Below are 22,266 nucleotides of genomic sequence, written 5' to 3'. Positions count from 1 at the left end.
ATCTCCAGCTTCCAAGCCCTATTTCACTGGCAGAAGCAGAGCTGGGAAAGGGTAGGGAGGGCTCCAGCTGACCACAAGGTTTCCTGGGGTACTGCTCTGACCCATCGGCACCCCCTGGCTGTGCTGGCTCTGTAGCTGCACACAGAGACAAGAAGCAGTGATTTTACTGCTGGCGAAGCTCCTGGCTTGCTCAGATAGTTTGGGGAGAAACCCAAACACCACACTCTTGTGCTGCTCCTTGCAGGAATACCTCACCAGCACTCCGCCTATAACATCTATGAAATAAGCCAATGGACACAACAACTCAGTGCAACACCACAGATCTTGCTGGAAACACCCCAGATGCTCATCAGTGATTTTATAATCATGGTGAGATCCACCAAAACCACCCAGAGGTGTCAAGAAGCATGCTGACATGCCCCCAAGCCCAGCCCTGCACATCCCTCATCCTGGCTAATGCCACCAAGACATCTGCACATCCAGAACCCGGATCGCTCTGCAAAGTTTATCCTCCCACCCATTTCATCCTGTAGACATTCAGAGAGTCCACCTGAGGTGAAAGGCCATCAGAAGATGGGAAGCCTACAGCAAAGCTCAGAGCTTGCAAGACAAGGTCAGGCTGGGTGGGGTTTGGAGCAACCTGGTCTAGTGGAAGGTGGCCACGGGCAGGGAGCTGGAACAAGATGAGCCTCAAGGTCCCTTCCAACCATTCTATGATTTTAAGACCCATACTCCCCTTAGTTGAATTTTTCCCCCAAACCAGCTGAATAGTTGAGTGTACAGGGTGGTCACAACCCAGAAACAAAACTCAGAATATTCATGACCAAGGCACACACTCAAAGCAGTCAGGAAGGGTTTGTCGAATACATTCAAATAATTAATACATATGAGAACATTGCAATTCCCCTCTTTGCTGGTCCACAAACAGATAGAAGCTAAATTCATTAGATTAATATTTGTTGAGACTTATTAGTTTAGCTCTAATTTCATGATCAGATGGCATTTTCAGGGAGTTGAAAAGCAAGCTCTAAAGATTCATCGAACCTAAAATATGGCATGTAAGAGAAAGCCATTTAAAAAATTTCCAAGAAGTAAGCCTGTGTCCAGTTGCTGGTTTGCTTCTAACACCGTTCTCCCACCAAGTGGGAAATCAGGCAGTTTTATTCCTCACTCAGTCTGAGGTCTGGGCTCAGGCTTTTTAACATTAAAGTGAATAAACAACTTCTCCAGATGCTCAGCCACCCCAAAATGAGGGTGCCTTCCGGCTCTGATGGTGGCCACCTCTCCACACCGCTCATGAGACCTCAGAAGAAGGTCCAGATGCTTAAAAGTCATCTGACTGAACGGGCTGAAGACAACTGGGCTAACTGGAGTGGTGTCATCAGTCCAGAACCAGAGTGACCCCAACTCCTTTGTGCTGCAACAAAGCAGAGACCTCACACCCGAGCTGAGGCTTCCCTGCATTTCATTACCTGGAGACCTTGTTCAATAAACCCAGCAACTGCAGTTTGGGCATGACAGGAACATAAACCACGGCTGCTGACCCCGGCTCCATCTCTGTTGTTCCATGCATGAAGTCCTCCAAGCCCCCAGAGCCAGAAAAATATATTACATCACGAGGAAGGCTTTGTACAGCAAAAAGGGCTTCAGTGTGTGCATCAAGGAGCTGGAAAGAGCAAGAAATGCTCAGGGTATGGTTGTCCAGCAAAATTCCTGCCCCCGAACGGCTCCTCAGAACAGGGCTGGATGCTGGAGAGCTCCTCCAGCATGATCTGGAGGTGGTGGGGATAACCTGGACACATCCTCAAAGGCAAGCTGGGAAGGGCACTCCCCTTAGAGGTAACGTCATGCTTCATTCCCTGCTCCTTAAGGAAACTTTTAGGCAGGCAGAATTGATTCTGAAGTGTGATTATCTTAATTAGGGCACCGAAAAAGCCAAGGGCCGGGTTCTCAGCTGGTGGAAGCCACGGGAGAGTTTTGGCGGCTTTGCACCAGCTGGGAGAAACCCAATGCTCAGGCGATGCCAGGGACATTCCCAGGGCTCCGAGGCACCACCGTTCCTCCCGCGCCGCTGTTTGCCTTGGCCACAAGCTCCCTCTTGTCGCGGCTGGAAAGGTCAGCACGGCCCCGGCGGAGGGAGGGCAGGATCGATCCCGCGGGTGACCCCTCGGCCCGGGGCCGGCGCTGCCCCCGGGGCCGACGCGCGCCCAGGCAGCTGCTGGGGGCTGACCCCCGCGGGTCCCCGCGCTGACAAAAGGCCTATCTTCTCTCCGCCTAAATGATTTAAATTCTAATCAAACATCATTTATAGCACATCTCGGAGCCGTCTCCCGGGAGCTGGTCCCACGTGAGCCGTTGCCAGGGCAACCGGGGGGTCTCATTTCAGAAATGTCAGATTGCATTATTGTCTTCACACTTCTCTGATAACCCGGTGTCTCTCCCTCTCCTGCCACCCCCCACACCACCTCCCTGGCCCCCCCTCCCAGCAGCCAACCCCCACTCTCCTCACCGCCCCGCTCCCTGGAGGAAATCACCGGCTCCGTTTCATTCCTTGCCCTGCCGGCACCACCCTCCCCAATGCAGGGTCCCCGGTGGACTCCGCCGCCTGCTCCGTGTCCTGTTATTTTGGATGGAGAGGAAAAGGAGGGCTGGGATTCTGTTGACCAGGCTGGGATCGAGGGGGAGAAGCTCACATCATCCCCCCCTGCATTCCCTGCCGTGCCATGGGGCTGCACAGGGCTACTTGCTGGCTCGCAGAAATTGAGGGGAGAACGGGTGGACAAGGCTCAGAGCAAGATTTTTGTCTGGCCAGGTGAGCTCCACTCTCCTGCAGCCTTCAAAGGGCGACCTTCCCTCCCCAGGGCATGTCCCAGCACATGGAAAGAAGGTTGTCCTGCAGGATCCAGCACCACAGGACACGGCAGCTCCTCCTGCCAGGACTTCACCTCTGCCCCATGGCGGGGTGAGCACTGGGACCCAGCCAGGAAAGAGACCCACAGACACCTTTTGGGGCATGGCTGCTCCTCCTCTCCATGGTCTTCCCCTTGGAGGAGAGTGTCGCCTTCCAGTGGAAGGTGTACCTGGACACGGCAGCAGTGCTGGAACTTGATGGTCTTTGAAGTCCCTTCCAACTCAAACCATTCCATGTTTCTTGCAGAGGCTCACCTTGATGGTGGCAGCTCAAACTCTGTGCTGCAAGAGCTGCCCAGGGGTCTGTTGGAGGAAAAGAGGCTGCACAAGGAGGGAGACACCCTTGCACTTCTGGCCTCGGGCACCTTCCAGCTTCCCCCCAGCTGGGCTGGCACATGACTGGAGCTCCAGTCCCACAGATGAGCCAGACCAAGATCTCGCAACCAGCCCTGCCTCCAGCAAAGCTAGAGAGCCCAGCTGAACCCTCTTACTTCACTGCTACCATGTAAATGACATTCAAGAGTAATTTGATGATGATCTACAAATCACCCAGCCAAGGCAGGATCCTCCTGCACAGCACCCAGCAGGATGAAGCAGTCAGACAATTTCAAATCACCAGACAGTTCTCACTGAGGTGACACTGAGCCAAGCACCCGTGTGATCCCCATCAGGCAAGAACAGCCACCAGGAAAGAGCATGGACACCTCACACAGGAGAGAGTTGTAGAACTCTTAAGGTTGGAAAAAACCTCCCCAGCTGCACCTTTTCCTCCTCCTGGTGGCCACTCCACTCCCTCTTACTGCCATCGTGGCCAGGACACGCTGCTTTCCCTTGGAGCACCACCAACCCCCAAGGAACCACATCCCATCCCATTCCCTCCCCTACATAAGTTCCAGGTACATGGAGGATGGTCCTGGGCAGGGCCAGGAGCTGGACTTGGTGATCCTTGTGGGTGCCTTCCAGCTCAGCACATTCTGTGGTCCTGGAATTTTCTGGAGGCATCACAGACTCATTGCTGCCAGCTGTGCTGCTCTGGCCCTCCTCCATGACTCTAAGGGCCACCTCCACCCCCCCAGAGGTCTTTGATTCCAGCTCCCAAAGCCAGGCTGGTGCAGGCTGTTTCCTACAGGAGCTGATATGCCAGCACGCTCTGCGGTTGCTCATCTCTCACGCCGTCCTAACAGCTCCAATTTCCCCATTTTTAACCCTATTTCCCTGCATCCTGCTGGAAGATGATGGAGCAGTGGTGGTGTCATCCCCACAGTCCCCAGGCATGAGCCCATGTGTGCTGTCCCACATCCCTCCATCCCTCCACCTGCCAGGCGCCTCGGCTGCCTGATAAACCCCTAATGAACCTCCCAACTCTGCCTCTTCCCAAAGAATAAACCAGCCCTGGCCCAGGCGGTTAATATTTAACTGAATAAGGGCCATAAATATGGAAAATGGGACTTTTAATTAAATAAGCAGCTTTTAAAAGGGCCCTTGGGCCGAAGAGGCTTTTGTTTAAATATGATTGATTTGACACGTCCTCTCCCTCCCGCTTTCTCTCGCTCTCTCCCTCTCCTGCACGGTGCAGGGATGGGAAGCACAGGCTGCATCACACTCCTGCTCTGGGACCCTCTGCCTGCCTGCACCCAGACAAGCTGCCTGTCCCCCAGAAACCTGCCTGTAGCCTCAAGCACACAGGTTTGGGGATGTGGGAGCACTTGGATGGGGCATCCAGGCAGGGACAGCCCTTCAGCTTAATCCAGCCCATCTGATTTTCAGATCTAAAAGGGAGCAGAAGGTTTCCCAGGGCTTCTGAGCTGCCCTTGCCCACCCCAGCTGGTAAAACCTTGCACCCCCAGGGCAGGATATGGCCTCTCCCATCACACAGCTATGTGCACGTAGGAAACAGCAGGTCCCTTACAGAGGCAGTGGAGGGGAAACTGAGGCAGGGAGTAGGGAATGACCTGCCAGGGGAAGGGATTTTGCCAATGCTTTGGGGCCAGATTCACCCCCCCAAAACTTCAGCACATACACACAGACTTTGGCTGCAAAAGTGCAGTAAAAACAGGTTTAATAACTTTGCTGTTCCTTGACATTTGGGCACTACTTGCCGTAGCAAGCGGCACTAATTACTTCTCAGTTACCCAGGCATCACCGTGTGAGGAGAGCAGGGGGGTTTATGGAATGCCAGGGGCTGCTGGGGGGTACCAGGATGTTGCCAGACCTGGGAAGACCCTGGGGAGGTGCTGGGGTGCAGGTGGCCTTGCCTGGCCTGGCAGTGTCACCCTGTGCAGCAGGCAGTGCCCCGGGTTGAACCAACAGCCGTGACTCACCGTGTCCCACCTCAGACCGCCAGGAGCATCGTCAGACCTGGCTCTGTAAGAAACAGGAGTGGGAAGTAATGGGAGGCTGAAGGTCAGAAATCACTGGGAAACAATGGGAATGCTGGGAAAAGGATCAAGCAGGATCACTGTTACGTCATCATATGGACCAGAGCCATGGCCACATCTGCAGGAGAGGAGGAAGCTCCAACGGGGCACAGAGAAGCTGGGAAAGGGCAAAAAGGGTGTCCCCCAAACTGAATCCCTTGGGCTGGGGGACAATTAGAGACCAGGAGAAGGGGCAGCCCGTGGAGGCTGGTCCCACCTGGCAAAAACCACAGTGAGGGTGACTCTCAGCTGGTTCCTCCTATGTTTTCCATCCATGGTTCTCCTCGTTGATGCCACAGGCCTCGGGCTCCCTTCACTCAGCGCTGCCATGGCAGGTTTCAGCTGAGAGAACACACAGTTAATTATCTCCACAAACAACTCGGGGGAAGCAAAATATTCCCTTGGACCTGGACCTACTGCTTCGATGGGATGTCATGAGTGAGGATGTGAAAACGGGGGAGAAAAAAATGGAAAGCACTAACGTGGAAAAGAGCAGGTTGGGCTTCACATCACTTCTGGGTGTCCTTGGGCATGAAAATGCCCATCCCAAGGTGCCCAGAAGGATGGTATTCTCAGTCTGGAGTCAGATTGTGCTGCTGTGGGACTTTCTCCTTCAGAATAGGCCAGGTGGATCCAGTGGGATCACCAACACAGTGGGATCACCAACAGAGCTTCTCCTTGGGTCTGAGCATCCCCAGTGCTGACACAACTCATGGATGGTACCCAGGTCCAAAGTCTGCTCAGTGCTGTGGTCCCCAGAGGTCTTTGGGAGCAGGCAGGACCAGCATCCATCAGCAGTGGTACAAAGGAGAGCTGCTGGCACCCCAGTAAGACTCCAGGTCCTCTGTGACACACAAAACATAGTGCAAAATGACAAGTTTCTGGTATCAGAAGTTAAACTAAATGTCTTAACCTCGTGCTTTCAGCAGCTCATGCTTCCCCATGGCATCCAGTTGTGGTTCCCTGTCTTGGATATCACCTCCCAGCCAGGATCCCTCCTGGAGAGCAGCTTTCTCCTGAGCTGCAGTAACACACCCTAATTCTTCAACCCCACCACTAATCATCTTGTATTTCACCTTTAAAGCATGCAAGGTACTGCCTGGATTACTTAGTAATGACCTGCCCCCCCTCCCAGGGCTCCTCTCCTCTCCTCCAGAGTCCCCTCAGGCACCCCCAGTTTTGGGTGCCCACTCCAAGGCACTGCAGTGTCCTTATTTTTCCGCCTCTGAAACCTGGGCACGTCTCAGCCCTGGTGTGCAGCTTCTTAACAGTGATACATCCATGAATCCTGGTATTCCCTTCATCCTTGGTGCTTAAATACAATTTCTCCAAGCCCTTCCCTCTGGCTGCTAGTGCCGCTGGGAAGACAAGGGACATTTTTGGAAGGGGTAGCTCAGGAGATGGAGCCTGGGACAGACCCCCATCCTGAGCAGGAGTTTCCTGGCTCTGCCCCTCTCCTGCTGGAGCCAGCTGAAGGTTTTAAGGTTTTCAATGCCTAGGCAGCCAATTTGAAAAGCAGAGCCCAAACCTTTCCCACCTGGCTCCCAGTTAAAGATGGGAGAAATCTGTAGCCCATGTTTGGGTTGCAAAGGAGATGTCCTTGAGCCACTGAATCCATCACATGTGTGATGGATCACTGCTGTGGGTGTCAGTGTGAAACTTGGAGCTTTGTCTTCAGCTCCTCCAAGTCCTGCTGATCTCCATTGGTGTTGGGGGTGCTGATGCTGAGGGGTCCCAAAATATCCCACCTCAAGCCCAAAGCCAGACCAGCCAAAGCGCTCAGCCCTGGCAGAATCAGCGGCATTTTCACGGATTCAGGCTCAAATTAACCTCATGTGAGAAAAACAGCCTGGGCAGGTGCATCACCCGGGAGGTCTGATGCCACAAGCAGATCCGAACACAGGGCTGCTCCTGGGGACTTGAGGCAAAAAAAAAAAGCTCCTTGTGGCAGTGCAGAGATAGAGATTTTTTTTTTTTTTAAGGCATGTGGTTCTCATAAAGAAAAAAAAAGGGGGGGAAAAAAGGCCCCATGTTTGCAGCCAACACGTGTAATCTGTTGCAGCCCTTGTCAGACAAAACAGTTTTGCCGTAAGACAGCGATTCCCAGAGGGGAAAGGGGCGAAGTGAAAATACTTTATCAGCTGCCTACATATGTAAAGCGGTACCCTGGTTGAAAAGCAAAGCCTCTTTCCCTTTGAAAGCTGGGAAGGGAGAGATGGGAGGCGACTGCCTGCAAGTAGGGACAGAAATGACACAGGCACAAAGACCAGCGCAGCAAACCCCAGGCCTCCCTCCTAAAACACTCTTATCTCCCCATCAGCCCAACAGAACTACCTGGCTGTGGCAAAGATGCATTAAACAAAAAAAACCCCAAACAAATCCCAGATGCGATTCAATGTAGAAAACTTAAAATACACGTGTGGTTTTTAATGTACAGAAATTGTCATTTCGTTCAGACATTAAAAGCGGGTTCTGGAGTCCCCGGGGTCAGCAGAGAACTGTCCATCGCCCCAAGTTCCTCTTCCACCGGGTTGGGAGGCTTCTGGGATGAAGGGAATCACGTCCCTGCCAGGATTTAAGAAGTGATGCTCCGGCAGGAGCTGCTGGCAGACAAGGGTTTTTCCCCCCACTCTGAATTTAAGGTCTGTTTAAAAAGCTGGGAATACCGAGAGCTGGACACACGGCATAAATCAGCCCTCGGGCTCACAGGGCGAGTGGACGGCACTGGCAACAAGTGTGCTGGCTGCCGAGTCCTCACGGAGGCTTCTCCTGCTCCATCCATCAGCCAGAAACCTGAGAAGATGGAAAAAGAATTAATTCCACGTAGCATCTCCCTGTCACTGCTGACGAGACAGTGAGGGGGACTCGAGCCAGGCTGGGGGGGACACCGAGTGCCTGGCTCCATCCTGGGCACATCCAGCGGGATGGAGAGCCCAGGAGGGGATGAGACACCAGGGCACTTCCCAGGAATGCACAGGGGCAGGAGGGAGGTAAGAAAGGGGATAGGGGGGAGGAAGTGGAGCAAAGCAAGGAGAGAAGGAGGAGAAGAAAGGGAAGGAGAAGCGGCGGCGGGGGGAGAGGGAAGGAGCAGGCGCGCGCGTGCCCATCTGGGCGATGCATCACATTGAAATTGTCCCGCATTAAAAATTCACCAGCCAGTGAATTTTCAAGGGATTTGTAGTAATTAGATGACAAAATGCTGGCAAATCTCAGGCTTGCCAAAGATGTTACTCAGGGGTCAAAGACTCGACACTTTTGGCTGGGTAATTTGTAAGTGTCAATCACACTCAGCCATCAGAGAGAAAGGAGAGATCTAAGGGCTGAATCCTAACGAAGTCCAAGGCTCCTGCCTGCCGTGGCCCCCGCCGTCCCCTCCCACTGCCACACGGGGCTCCAGACCCCCAGCTGAAGCACAAGAGTGGGGTGATTTGGTATTTTAGTTTTACAATTAACAAAAAAAAAAAAAAAGAAACTTCTTAGTTTTAATTTTTCAGCCCAAATCACTGGTGGAAGGAGCTCCTGCTCCGGTTTGCAGCTGCCTGGGGTGATGTGCCTGTCCTGTTTATCCTGCTGGGGGGGTAGAATGAGCTGTGACACTCCCGCCTCGGTGTGATGCCTCTGCAGCCCTGTATCAGTTTGTCTGACACGTGGTTAAAATTGCTCCTGGGACAGTCCATCCTCCTGTTTCCCAGGGCTTGCTCAGCCCAGGCTGACACATTCATCTGGATTCATCTAAAGATGAAATTAAAACAGCTCCTGTCTGCAATCTGCCTGTTTCTACCTCCCCACTGAGTGCCATGGAGCCTCTCAAGCCACCAGTAGCCCCACATGGGTTGTCTCTGCCTGTCTTGGCTCTGCTGAAATAACTGGGGTTAATTTAGACCCCAGCAGGATGCTCCCAGCCCTGGGCTGGGGGAGCAGCTGGAGGGGGGTCCCACTTTGGGCTGAGCCCATGGTGGCAGCTTGTCCCCCACACCCACCTGGAATCTGGAGGAAAAAAGAAATTAAAAGGGTTTCTACTTCATCAGCTTAGAAACGAGACCACAAAATGCAAAACTAAAGCTTTACCCAAAACACCAGGAGAGATCCCTGGCCCTGCCAGGCATGAAGGCTCTGGTGGGGCTCAAAGCTCAGCAGGAGGGATGAGCCTGAGGTTAAGCCTGAGCTTTGCTGCCAGGTTTTTGGGACAGGGTGGACTCTGAAAAGGCAGGGAATAGCTGTCCAGATCCAGAACTCTCGTGAAGAGATTTCTGCCTTTTGTGGTCTGATTTCTAAGCTGACGAAGTAGAAAACCTTTGGATGGACTGAGGGCATCACCCGAGCACTTCTCCAGCCTCACCAGCACCAGCAGGATGACTGCAAACACAGGCTACACTTCTCTCCAAAGAAGATTTTAGGTCACTGAATGTGGGAGAGGCAGGAACGCACATTCCTCTCCATCTCTCGTGACTTATAAAGCTGTCCTCATTACACCTGCTAAATCCCACCTCCGGTTTTGGGCCATGAGGGATGATTGGAGCTGTAGGGAAGGGACAGGGAGGCTCCAGCCATCAGCTCTAAGGTGCTGCAGCTGCTGGGGCATCCACAGCATCTGTCACACCCCAAGGAAAAACACTGCACACCCCAGACCCACTTTCCAACACAAATAAGCCAAGTCATGGGAAAAAAACCCTAAAGGTTTGTTTGCTCCGGGCTTCCCAGAGTGCTAGATTTTGTGAGTGTCCTCAATCCAGGGGCACAGGGAAGGGAGAGGTGGGGAAGGGGAGCAGAAGGGCAGGAGGGAAATCGCCTTTGGCCTGAGCTGCTGTGGTTTATTGGAATCCACAGCTATTCCTTGCTGTAGGACAGCAGGATTGTGCTAGTTGGTAACAGAACCAAGGGGTGCTCTCCAGCCATTGTGCTGCCCTATATAAGGGAGCTGAGGGGACTGCAAACGTGGCTGTAGGTTCCTCCTCAATTTAAAAAGTCATTTAGCAGCTGCAAAGCACTGCCTGGCAGCAGACAGCCCTCAGAGGGGCAGCCTTCCTCCAGCTACTCAGCAGCTGCCCCTCCAGCTTCTACCCAACCTATTTAAATAGCCTGAACCACGGACCAAGGTCTGCAGAGAGGCTTTTCCATGTTTTTCTTTATCTTCACTTGATCTAACATTACCTTAAGATGCTGCTAGAGGAATATTTATTGGGAAGCAGCGGGGAAGGACTCTGTGACTTCCCAAGTGCCCATCACTGCTGCTCTGTCTGATGTTGGGCGTTGGAGAGCTGTTCCCTGTAGCAGGCAGTGTCTGTGGGGCAGCGTCTCTTCCCTGTCAGAGCCTGTTGCCAGCAGATGAAGACCCACAGACCACCTCACTGCACCTGAGTGCAGCTTCCACCGCTGCCTCATTTGCTCCCACAGGAGAAAATTAACCACCAGCAAAGCAAACCCCAAATTTTAGTTGCGTGAACACGAAGAAAACCTTTTTTGCCCCCAGATCACCCCTCCTGACTCACACTACAGACCTCCCTACTACTGCCCTTTTCTCATTCCCCTTGTCCCAGCAGCTTTGCTAAGCCCTGAGCTGGGCATGTCACACGTGGGGATGTGGTGACTCTGTCTTCATACCCTCCCTGTCCACACACACTCACTCCCAGCAGCCCAGTGCGGTCCTGGGGCTGGGAGAGAGAGCCAAGCCTAATTACACAGCACTAATTACGGACTGTGGATCGTAGGGATCCTGCTCCTGCAGGCCTGAGCCTGGCCACAGCTGCCCCACAGCAGGGGAGGTGGGATACCACCCCTTCTCCAGGGTCCTTCTCCCCACTGCTGCGCTGGCACTTCCCTCATCTCACCAATTCAGGTCACACCGTGCACACAGCGCCTCAGCCAACGTCTGCTCCTGTTCTCTCTGCCTCCCTTCCTAGCTCCAGTTTGGGGTGAAAGCCTCCCTTATTAGCCAATTTGGATACCTATTTACTGTGAATTACTGAGCCTGATTATTATTCATGAATGGCGAAGTCTGAAATCTCAAGCCCGGCCATGCGATTTCTCTCCCTCTCCAATGCATATATTTAGGGAAAACAGGAGGCAGCGTGTCTCAGTCACACGGAGCTGTGCTCTGGAGAAAGGAGAACTGCCTGCTTCCTCCTCATTCTCCTGCTGTGTTTCCTGGTGAGAAAGCTGGTGGTGGAAGCTGAAGGTGGTGGTGGAAGCTGAAGGTGGTCGTGTCGAACCCTGGTCACGGTGTGACCCAGGGTAAGGTCCAGATGTGGTGCAATATTCAGGGGAAGCTCGTGCTCCCCAAATCTCCCTCCAGCACCTCAGTCAACTGCCTTTGCAAATGGGGAAACTGGGGCAGCAAGGGGAGGTGTCTGTGGGAGAGCTTTGCTCCACCAAACAGCAGCAACCTGCCTTCACAGAATCACAGAATCAATGAAGTTGGAAAAGACCTCCAAGATCATTGAGTTCAACCTTTGACCAAACACCACCTTGTCAAGCAGCCCAGAGAATGGAGTGCTTCATCCAGTCATTCCCTGAACACAACTGGGGATTGGGACTCCAACACCTTCCTGAGCAGCTGCTTCCAATGCCTGACCACCAAATTTCTCCTGATGTGCAACCTGAACCTCCCTTGGCACAGCTCCTGAAGCCATTTCTTTTTGTCCTATCACTTAACTGCCTGGGAGAAGAGACCCCACCTTAGCACAACCTCCTGTCAGGTAGTTGTGGAGAGCGAGGTCTCCCCTGACCACACTGCTTCTTCCCTCTCAAAGGACTAGCCACCAAAGCACTTGTTTTTTTCCAAGCCTAAACCCTTCCTGTGTGTTTCCTGACACATCTTGCTCAAGACAACTGCAAACATGCACAGACACCACCCTCACTGCCTCTGTGAGCAGGCAAGCAAAGCTGGTGAAGTTGCTGGGGAGAAGGGGATGGCTGTTGACAAACAGGTAGAGAAAATGCTCAAGATTCCACAGATCCTGGCTGGAAAACAGCAGGCATGACACAGGGAGATGCAAGCCTGTGCAGCCCTGGCAAAGGGCTGGTGAATGGCATCTCTAGCGTTTTCTGCAAGGAGACAGCCTTGCTTGGCCCTTCAGCACTTCCCAGAGCCCCACTCAGTGGGGACACCCAGGAGGAAGACTTTGCAAAGGCAAGATGGGACTGGGGGGATGGGAAGAGCTGAAATTTGTGATCTGTAGGCAGGAGCAGTGCAATGGTGATGAAAAGAAACCACCAAGAGCTCACAGAGCAGGATGCTCCCTGCCTGCTCTGACTCTTCCGCCCCCTCCTCCCGTGGAACGGGGAGAAAAACAACACAGATCGTGGTCAGGAGTTTTCCAGAGGCAGTGAGTCACTCTGAGCAATCAAAGAGGGGAATGTGCCACAGCCTGGCTCAGCATAGCCACGATGCTTCAGCCCTGCAAGCAGAGGGGCTGGCAATGCCCAGCAAAGCCAGGCCTCTTGGATATCCTCTCTGCCTTGCCCGCTGTCCCTGTAAGTAGATAACAGCCCACACAGGCCTCTGGCAACAGGCAGCAATGAAGGAGAGCTGGTTCTACATTAAACCAGTTAACCCTCTCATTCAGTAAAAAGGCTGCATTTGAATAATATCCTAATCCAATTCCAGAGCTGGCCCCGGGGAGGGGGATATGGAGAGTGCCTGGGGAACAGCCACAGATGTCACAGCTCCTGCTGTTGTCCAGCTTGCTGGGGTCTCACCCTGGATGAAGATGTCACAACCTGCCAGAAGCCCACCAGCTCCAACCTGGGATCTGCAGAGCCCATGGGGACCCTGCATTGTATCCCAGGATTCCAGAAGACAGGACTGAGTGTAAACTACTGGTTTCAGCTCTCCAATGGGGAGAGTATGTGCTGAGAGAGACTCCCTGAGCCCATCTCTGGTGACTGTACCCCAGCTCTTGTGATAACGAGCTTGGAGCTGCTCATCCCCTCTGCCATCATCACAGCCTGGGTAAACAAACACATCCCAAAAAGGACATCCAGAGCAGGTGAGTCTCCCACCCCTCAAGTGCCCAGCTCTCCCCAGGGAGCACAGGGCAGCCGAGGGGTGACCGGAGCACGTGGTGGCACCAACCCTGGGGTGCCAAGAGCCAGGAAAGTGAGGGGACCAGGGCTACAGCTCCCCACAGCCTCATTACAACAATTAGTGTGCAATCATTTGTTATAGATACAACCGTTCTGAGTAACAGTTGTTGCTAAAAGAAACTATTATCCCTCCCATATGAAACAAGTGCCTTGTGACGGTGTTCAGCTGGAGAAGCACCACTGAGGTTAAGGATCAGTGGGAGGCTGTTTCCCAGCTTTAACTACGTGGACAGTTAAGAGAGTTTGCATTATTTTATCATTAGGATTGTTTCAGATCAGAGGAAAAAAAAAACCTAGGCAGTGGGGAGTGATGAATTTCCTGCAGACCTACTTAGGCAATCATTTTATTTCAGGGTAATTAGCAGGTATATGCTCGTTTTCAGAAAATTCCCATTAAACCCACTGTAATTTTAGGGGTGCAATGTGTGGGATTCTCAACACGTAACAAAGAAGTGGAGCCTTTGCTGGTGGAGCAGGAATTAACTAAAACAGTTCTCCAGAGCTGCGATCAGCACTTTCATAATTAATGTCCAGGCACATATATATCTGTATACACATACACAGGCCCCCCCGCTCACATCAAACAGATTTCCTTGATACTAAATCGCCTGAAAAATTAACCAATGTCAAACTGCTCAACAAGATAAGTATCATTAAGGGAAAAAGAAAATCTTCATTACGTTTGAAGGTACGGAGAGAAAAAAAAAAGAAACCCTCATGAATGTTTCCAGACCGGGAAATAACATGTTTTAAAACATATCAAAGGGTTAAATTAATTTTCATTAAAATTTAAATTTGAGAAGGCTCCCTCTCTTCTTTCCTCCCTCCTCCCCCTTTGAACGTTTGACTGGCAACCATTTCATATTTCAATCTCGGCAGAACAAATTGAATTAGATGTTGAAACCAAACTCTGCTCTGTTCTCTAAAGCCTACATGCTCTGCTTGCGCTAATCCTTTTCGTCGCCGCTGCAGACCTCAGAGACACTCAGCAAGAAACCTGCCCCGCCACAAAAGACAATGAAGGGAAAGAGGAAAAAAAAAAAAAAGAAAAAAAAAGGAAAAACCCCCAAAAACCCCCCACACCAAGCCAGGGAAAAAAAAAAAAAAACCCAGGAAAATCCAACCCCAACCTGCAACACTGCAAAGCTTCGCTCAAATCATGTGCTGGGTGATACACGTGCCTGGAAGGGACCCTGCCCAGCTCCTCTGTCCCCTGCGCTGGCTGTCGGCTGCTGGTTGGTCCTTCACACCCAGGATGTTAAAACATCCCTGCCAAATGTAGATTTAATTTAGCTGAGGGTAAAATTTCCCTGCAGTTATCACCCAGTGCCGAGCTGCTGGGACCAGTGATGGTCAGCAGGCGAAGGCAGCGGGGAGGGGAATGTCACTCACCAATGCTAAGCAAAAAAAAGGGGGGAAAAACCATGTCACCACTGCAGGTGACACATTGACACCTCCTTTGGCAGCCCTGCTTCTACACCCGTGCCTCAGTTTACACACCTGCAAAGGGCAGGGTGGATGCACCGGAGCTGCCATAAGGGATGAGGGTTTTACACCGCAGCTCTGCAGGGATCCCAAAAGGGTACCCCTGAATTTTGTGGGGGTCTGTCCCCTGAGCCAGCATCTCCTGGCCTCAACAGCAGGAATGTCTGGTGTTGGGGTCTGGGAAGCCCCTCAGTGGCAGTAGCAGGGCTCTGGAGCTGCAGCACAGCTCAGGGGAGACCAGCACAGGGTGTCAGAGCTCTGGTCACTGAGCAGGAGTGCTCAGCCTCCTCCTGGGACTGCGGGAAGAGCCAGGGAGCCTCAAGCCCACCAATACCAAGCCCCAGGCTCCATGGGAGGATAGTTTTTGGGAGAAAAACCAGGAAGGTCACATTTGCGTCCCAGAAGAACTGGGACAGGACCCACCTGTAAGCACAGGGCTTGCCTGGGCCCTGAGCAACACCGTGTGCCCTGCCACTCTGTGCTGCTCCATCCCTCCCCTCCACAATCCCTCCCCAGCTCCATCCTCGGGCTGGAGAAGGTGTTAACAGCAGGTACACCTGGAGGGATCCATAAATCAGAGCTGCTCCGAGGGGACAAACATTATGTGGAAGACCCAGCACTGCCTGCAGAGGCACTGCACGAAGCAGGCAGTTGTTTAACCCAACCTGGATTATTCCTGTGGTCACGTAAGCACCTTCCCTTTCCTCAGGAGGGCCCTGGTGCTGTGCTCGTGCCTGGTGCTGGCGGCAGCCCGGGCAGGCACCTGGATTAACAGGGTTATTGGTTGGCTCCAGGCCCAGATGTGCCCGCGGTTCAGGCAGCCAGTGGTGGTGTGAGCTGAACAAAAGCCTGGTAATAAGTAAGGTTATGAGTATCCCACTGCTCGGTGTATTGGGCACCACCTCGCAGCAACAGGCAGAGATTGCCGAGAGGAAAACAGCCTCTCTGTCAGTAATGTGCATCTCACACACACACACACTCTGATGTCCATCACACACACACAGAGTGATGTGCATCTCACACACACACACTCTGATGTGCATCACACACACAAACAGACACCTGTGAGTGCAGGGCAGCTTCCCGTCGTGGATACACAGAGAACAGGCCCTGCTCCCACTCACCACCACCCAGGACATGTGCAGCACACAGGGCTGACAGCAACCTGCAAACCAGGAGACCCCTGGGCCACTTAGATGAGACTTAGGAATGGGAGTCATTTCTAGGGGCTGGAAAAATGGAGGTTGGATGTGGTGAAATCATTCCCTCGGTGGTGTTGAGCAAACACAGCGCTGCTGGAGGTGGTACCACAGGGACTTTGTGCCCAGCATGAGGGATTTGTCAGCCCAGTGCCCCAAGCCACTTCCTTGTGGGTACAGCACCAGTGTCATGCACTTCCCTCTCTTGGCCCTGCATGAGTTTCTCAGCCCAGGGTGGGGTTTCCCCACAGTGGAGGTGGGCAGCCAGTCCACCAGTGGATGGACGAAGTGGGGCAGAGTGCAGGTCAAAGGGACCTAGGAGCCCTCCTGGTGCTCTCCAGACACTGTGACTGGTGAACAGGTTTCCTACCAGCAATCCAGGGTCTCCACCATGGCCACAAACACAGGCAAAGCAGATCCATGAGCCTGTCTCAGCTCTCTTGAACCCACCCAGGGTGTGCCTGGTGGTCTCAAAAGGAGGAAGGGGGCTGGCAGGACTGCAAAGTGTTTGTCCATAGGAAACCATTTACTTCTGGCTTCCTCCTGCCAACCTCTGCCACCCCACACTCTCCAGCCTCAAGATGTCCAAGAAAGATGCCAAGGAAGAGTGACGCCAGCCAGGACTCAAGACAGCATGAACCAGACCTTGGTGAGCATGGTGCCCTTGGAGGGAGAGAACCATGAAGGCCCTGGGTGACAGCAGGAAAAAGGCCTTTGCCAAACTATCTGTTTCAAGGTGGCAGCTGCAGGTTGGTTTCCAAACAGGCATTTTTATTTCTTGGCAGCCCATCTGTTCTCCCCCAGCCACAGTGAGGGCCAATTCGTGCCTTGACAGCGATTTCTGCTGCAGCAGCACTTCTGCTGCCTTCCCTCGTAGGGAAGCAAACACACAGGGGAGCACACGGGGACACACGCAGTGTGTGCACTCACTTCTACATGGAGGCTAAACCCAGCCCAAATCTGGGCTGTACCCCCTGAGACCACAGCTGTGAGCTTGTGGGATGACAGGGGGCAGGGGCAGAGGGTGGGACCCCTGCTTGGAGACTGCTGAGCCTCTGCAGTTCCACCTTCTCCTCCACTTGGCACTGACAACCCTGTGGCAGCCCAAGCCATTCCGACCTTTAGGGCCAGCTGTGCCCACCACAGCCCCACTGCCCTGGTACCCACCTCACCAGACACCAGGCAGCTGTTACATGTCCTCATCTCTGTTGCTCTCCTCCTCGTCCAGCTGCTCCAGGATTTCATTCAAAATCTCTGATCGTTTTTTCTTCTTTGAGGGTTCTGTCCAGGCCCGGGTGGCAGCAAAGGGGGCAAGAAGAAAAGCAAAAATTACAACCTGGGTTCACACATAGCTCACTTACCTGGGAAGGGATGAGGGGGCTGGAGGTAGCAGGATACCTCCAGTCCCCTCATCCCCCTTCCAGGTAAAGCTCCTCAACTGTCATGTAGCCCTCCTCCCCAACCAGGTCCTGGCAGGGCACCATGGCTGGAGCTGTGACTCTGCACCTTTTACCTGTGCTTTAGTTCACAGGCTTTGCTGAAAGCAAACAGCCCCAGCACCCCAACAGGCTCACTGCTGATGCCAACCCTCCCTGCTCACCCCAACTCCCCCATCTCCTGTGGAAAAGTGGTCGCAAGACCGACCCAGACACCACCAACCAACACAGACCCACCAACATCCTCGCTGAGATAATACAGTTCCTACAGCCCAGTCCACACCCCTCACCTGGCTCTGCCCAGACAGCTGGGGCAGGGATGTCCCTGCTTTGCTCCTCCTGCCCCACACCCACAGCACTGTCCTGTGACCCCCTGGCTCCCCAAACTCCCGTGGGGTGCAGCACCATGCGTCCCTCCCCATGGATGCTACAGCCAGCAAGGGAGGGCAAGAATCCCCCGGGGGCTGCCAGCACCCGAGTGAGCGTCCCACCCCCACATCAGGGTGACAAAGCCATTTGGTCCCTGTTCTGAGGCCAACAACCCCCCCTCTCTGGTGGGCAAGAAATGCCCTCCTGGCAGGAGCCACGGCACAGCCCCCTCTCCCCCCGCTCGCTCCCCAGCCAGCGGCTCCCGCTTGCGAGCAGCACATGGAGAACAGCTGTTTAAATCCTGCTTTCAGACATCAAAAGCCTCGCTGGGTTTCTCAAACAAACAAACATACCATAGGACTAAAGAAAAGGTGTAAAATAAATAAATGGAACAAGCTGTGCATTTTCTTTTAGTATTACAGCTGCTGCGGGAGATAAACAACAAGTAAATGTCACAAAACATCAATACAGAAGAAATTAACCTGACAAAGGCTCACATTCCACCCCCCCTTCTCCGCCTCCCCCCAGCTCCCAACAATTTTGCATTTCTGGAGTTCCCATCTAATGATTTTATTTTTCAATTAATTCTTTGACAGAGAGCCAGAATCTCCCTCCCTTCCCCCCAGGGTCTGCAGGGACAGGGGTGCTGGTGGACCCTGCTCCCCACCCAGCACCCACCCCGCTGAGTTCAGGGGAGCCAAGAGGGACCACAAGGTGCCACCCCCAAGACCCTCCAGCAGCTCTTCCCAGTTCAATCATCCAAAGGCACAAGGGATAACCCACCCTGGAAAGAGGTGCCAGCTCAGCAGTTCTCCCTTGCCTTTACTCTGCCCTCATGCTTGGGAACAGCATCAAACCACGGCCTCAGCTCCCAAATCCATCGCAGGGAAGTGTGTCCTGCACCTGCCACCCCTTCCCCACCAGACCCTGATGTGCCCCCTGCAGAAAGCCTGCATGGAAGCAATGATGGGGGCTGCATGGAGGAGGATGTGGGATGCTGGATGCAAAGGGAGCATCCCTAAACAGAGTGCTGGACCCGCAGGACCTGCCGTGGCAGGGGATGGCAGGGGAAATGCTCCCCACTGCATCCTCCAGATTCACCAGCTCAGCCATGGGGAGCACTGGGAACATTCTCCCATCGTGTAACACGGAGGAAAACGGGAAAATAAAAACCCAGGAGGGTGGGGAAGCGAATTGGTTCAACTTCCGTTCTGCTGCTCCAAGCTGGTTAAGGTTTGCCCGCTAACGATCCCATTTGCTTCCTTTAAACAATAGCCAAAGCCGGCGGGGGTGGGCCGAGAGGGGGATTACCACGGGATTAGAACGTGGCAGGGTTGCGGATGCCACGCTAATCCTGCAGGGTTTTACTCTCCGGCTACGGCATGTGTTTGCATTAGTTACAGATGCTCTCTTAAAAAAAAAAAAAATCTAAAAGAAAAAAAGAAATACAGAGAAGAAGAAAGGAGAAAAAAGGGAGGCCAAATGGCTGGGAGGTGAAGGAAAAGGAGCAGCCTGGGGGGCTGCGGCCAAAGGAGGAGCAACCTGAAAGGTGATGGGGACAGGGAAGACTTTTCCCACCCTGCCAGGGAGGATCAGGTCCAGAGTGGAACATGCCTTCCCTCTCAAACCCCCAACTTCCAGCAAACAACTGTAAATAACAGGGCTGAGCCGCAGTGGGGCTCCACTGCTTTACACCCACCCACAGCCTCTGCTGCGAGCGGGGCCCTTGCTGGAAACACTCACAACTGCAACCCTCTCCTCACGCAGCTCCCTCACTCGCCCTCCCCTCCTTCCACCCTGTCCTTCCTATAAAAATAATAATAAAAAAAAAATCCCCCACAAGTCATTCCTTCCCCTTTCTCGTGTCTCGCGCAAAATTCCCCATCTGTCAATTTAATTCTTTGATCGATGGGAAAGAGCAGGAAAAAACGGCCCAGCACAGCTGGCTTCCCAAGTTAGCCCTGGCAGGATACCGGCGGCCCCGCTGGAGCCGGCTGAGTGTGATGTTTGTGAAGCGCAGAGAACACAAGTCAATAGTAATTTAGCTGGATTGGGAGCAAGTGCCTTCCCTGCACGGACTGCAGGCTCCCGGGAGAGCGGGAGCGCTGCCTCCCTCGCAAACCTGCCCCCAGCAAGGCTTGCCAGGGTGGAGCTGCACCGGCAACCTGGGCAAGCAGGGGAGAAAAGGGGGTTTGAGCTGTCCACAGACCTTGGGTGGGCTGTGGTTATGTGGGTGCAGGAGATGTGCAGGTCAGCACCGGGGCTCTGGATGCGACTCCGGAATGCTGCTCCCTGTGCAGGGCATGGATCCACGTCTGCCTCTCACCCCAGGGCTGGCAGTTCAGCTGCAGGGCAGTGGGATCTCTTTGTCACTGTTTTGGTGGTCGTTTCAAGGACATCAGTGATCCTTGTTTTACTTGTTTCCCACTCAGGAGCCAAGATGCTGGGGGTGGCAGAGTTTGTCATCCCTCACTGCCCTGATGTAGCACTTGCCACAACCCTGCTCCAGGTTATGAGCTGGATCAGAAACCCTAAGGACAGCTGTTGGTCTACCTTTCCCTGGCTTCTCCTTATCAAGTTAGAGTAGATAAGTTTATCCACAGCAGCACCACATCCTCTCCTGTCCCAGCTCTCAGGCTCTCCGCACACCTCACAGCAGTGAGTCCCCCCAAATTACGAGTGGGGTGCAATTAAAACTCATAGTGGCTTTTTGCCTTCTAACATAAGGTGCTCCTGCCTCAGAAGGAAAAGAAGGTACTCTCAGAAATGAGCGAAAAGCCTCAAAGCTCTCACAGACTGTGCTCGGGGAGGCAGGAGAGCCAGTGTGGAGTGCAGTGCTGCAGTCCCAAGCATCAGAGCTGTGGTTTCATTCTTGACAGCATCACTGAAACCACCTCTGGCAGTCAGTGACCACATCTGGGGTCCTCACTTTCTCGTGGAACATTACAAAGCCTCAGAACGAGCCATAAAGAATGACCTGAAAACTACACAAAATGGGAAGGAAGCCTATTCCATTTTATTGCATCTATTAGACCTATTGAAAAGATGGCTCAGAAGTGGCCTGATTGCCATGGCAAACGTCTGCACGGAAAAAAGATTTGGGAGACCAGACCTCTCTTTAACTTAACAAATAACAGCAGAGACCTGGAACTGGGAGCCAAATCTCTGTAAATGATGTCTAGAAATTAGGTGCATAATTGTAGTGCAGAGCAGTCAGTGGTAGGACATGTATCTTGCAGCCCAGGTCTGGACTTGGAAATACTCCGGTGTTTCTTTACTAAGACAAAGATGATGGGGATGACACTGGAGCTGCTGGATGAAGGGTTTTGGCTGCTGCTACTCAGGACACCTGTTAAGATCAAGGTGGCTTTCAGAGAAAGGAAAAATGACAAAGGTTCCCCCATGGGCTAGCAATGCTCAACCTTGCAAAGAAGTTTAGGGTAGGAAGCAAGGAATAAGCTAAGATGGACAGTGGGATAAGGCCTACCTCATCTACCACACTGTGCCTTTATATGGCATCTGCCTCCACACCCTGCTTCCCAGGCACTGCTGGCTGGGCTTGGCTTGGGGAGCAACTTGAAGACAGCAGCAGTGGTGGCTTTTGGGGACAAAGAGCAGCTGAGGACACAAGGGACTTCAGTCTTGACTGTTTCCTGAACCTTGAAGACTCTAAATGATCTTTTTTTTCCCATTACCAGCTCAGTCCCTTCCTACCTGGAGATAAGGGACCAGATGGACCCAGCCACTGCAGCCTGCAAAGCTCTGAAAAGACCCTCACAAGTCATCCACACTGAGGTGGGAGGGAAGACCTCAGGGGGACATCCTTGAGCAGCACAGGGATGGTCTGAGCTGCTCCTGGGGAGAGGAAAGTGGGGGAAATGGGTATGAGTAGGAAGAAGCGAGTTTGGTTTCTGGTTGACAGCACCTGGTCTGTTATCACCAGTGCAATGAGATGTGTGGTCTCAGCCCAGCTGAGTGGTGGCTGCAGGGGCAGGGAGGATGCAAGGCAGAGCAGCACTGCTGTGTTTGCTCCCTGTGGGAAAAAAAACAGCCTCCTGCTACATCGAGAAGGAAAGGTGAAGGAGCATCCCCCTGGGGGCTGCAAGCAGGGGGGTGGCTGCTGTTTTTCCCTCTTTATCACCATCACACTCTGCGCCCCCACAGCAAGAGGGACAGGGTGCAGCTCCCCCCCACCTCAGAGCCACTGGGCATGGCTGCCAGAAACCCACCTTGAAATCAGGAGAAGGTACTTCCCAAGGAAATAAAATCCCACTCGTGACCCTCCAGCCTACCAGGGTGGTGTGGAGAGGCCAAGACCTGGTCCCAGGCACCGGCCTCGTGCCCCAGCCTGGCTTTGTTATGGAG

The 22,266-nt window shown here is 53.2% G+C and overlaps 1 protein-coding gene across 3 annotated transcripts in view; it reads right to left on the bottom strand.

The window, feature by feature from the left end:
- Window positions 1–7,707: 7,707 nt before the first annotated feature.
- RBM19 (RNA binding motif protein 19) overlaps window positions 7,708–22,266 on the bottom strand; it is a 64,090-nt gene continuing 49,531 nt past the window's right edge. For 2 of the 3 annotated variants that reach the window (XM_027906015.1, XM_027906017.1), the window contains exons 24-25: window positions 17,264–17,377; window positions 7,708–8,120 (exon numbers count right to left, since the gene is read on the bottom strand). In XM_027906015.1, coding sequence (XP_027761816.1) covers window positions 17,286–17,377 — 92 coding nt within the window. In that variant the 3' untranslated portion in view covers window positions 7,708–8,120; window positions 17,264–17,285. The remainder of the gene's footprint in view (window positions 8,121–17,263; window positions 17,378–22,266) is intronic. The other variant, XM_027906016.1, reaches the window with a different exon arrangement.

Source organism: Empidonax traillii, unplaced genomic scaffold, assembly GCF_003031625.1.
Source record: "Empidonax traillii isolate 1590-97213 ecotype Southwest subspecies unplaced genomic scaffold, ASM303162v1 scaffold1237:size265891, whole genome shotgun sequence".
Lineage (NCBI taxonomy): Eukaryota > Metazoa > Chordata > Aves > Passeriformes > Tyrannidae > Empidonax > Empidonax traillii.
The sequence above is the reverse complement of the archived record's forward strand: the minus strand, read 5'-3'. Positions and strand labels throughout refer to the sequence as shown.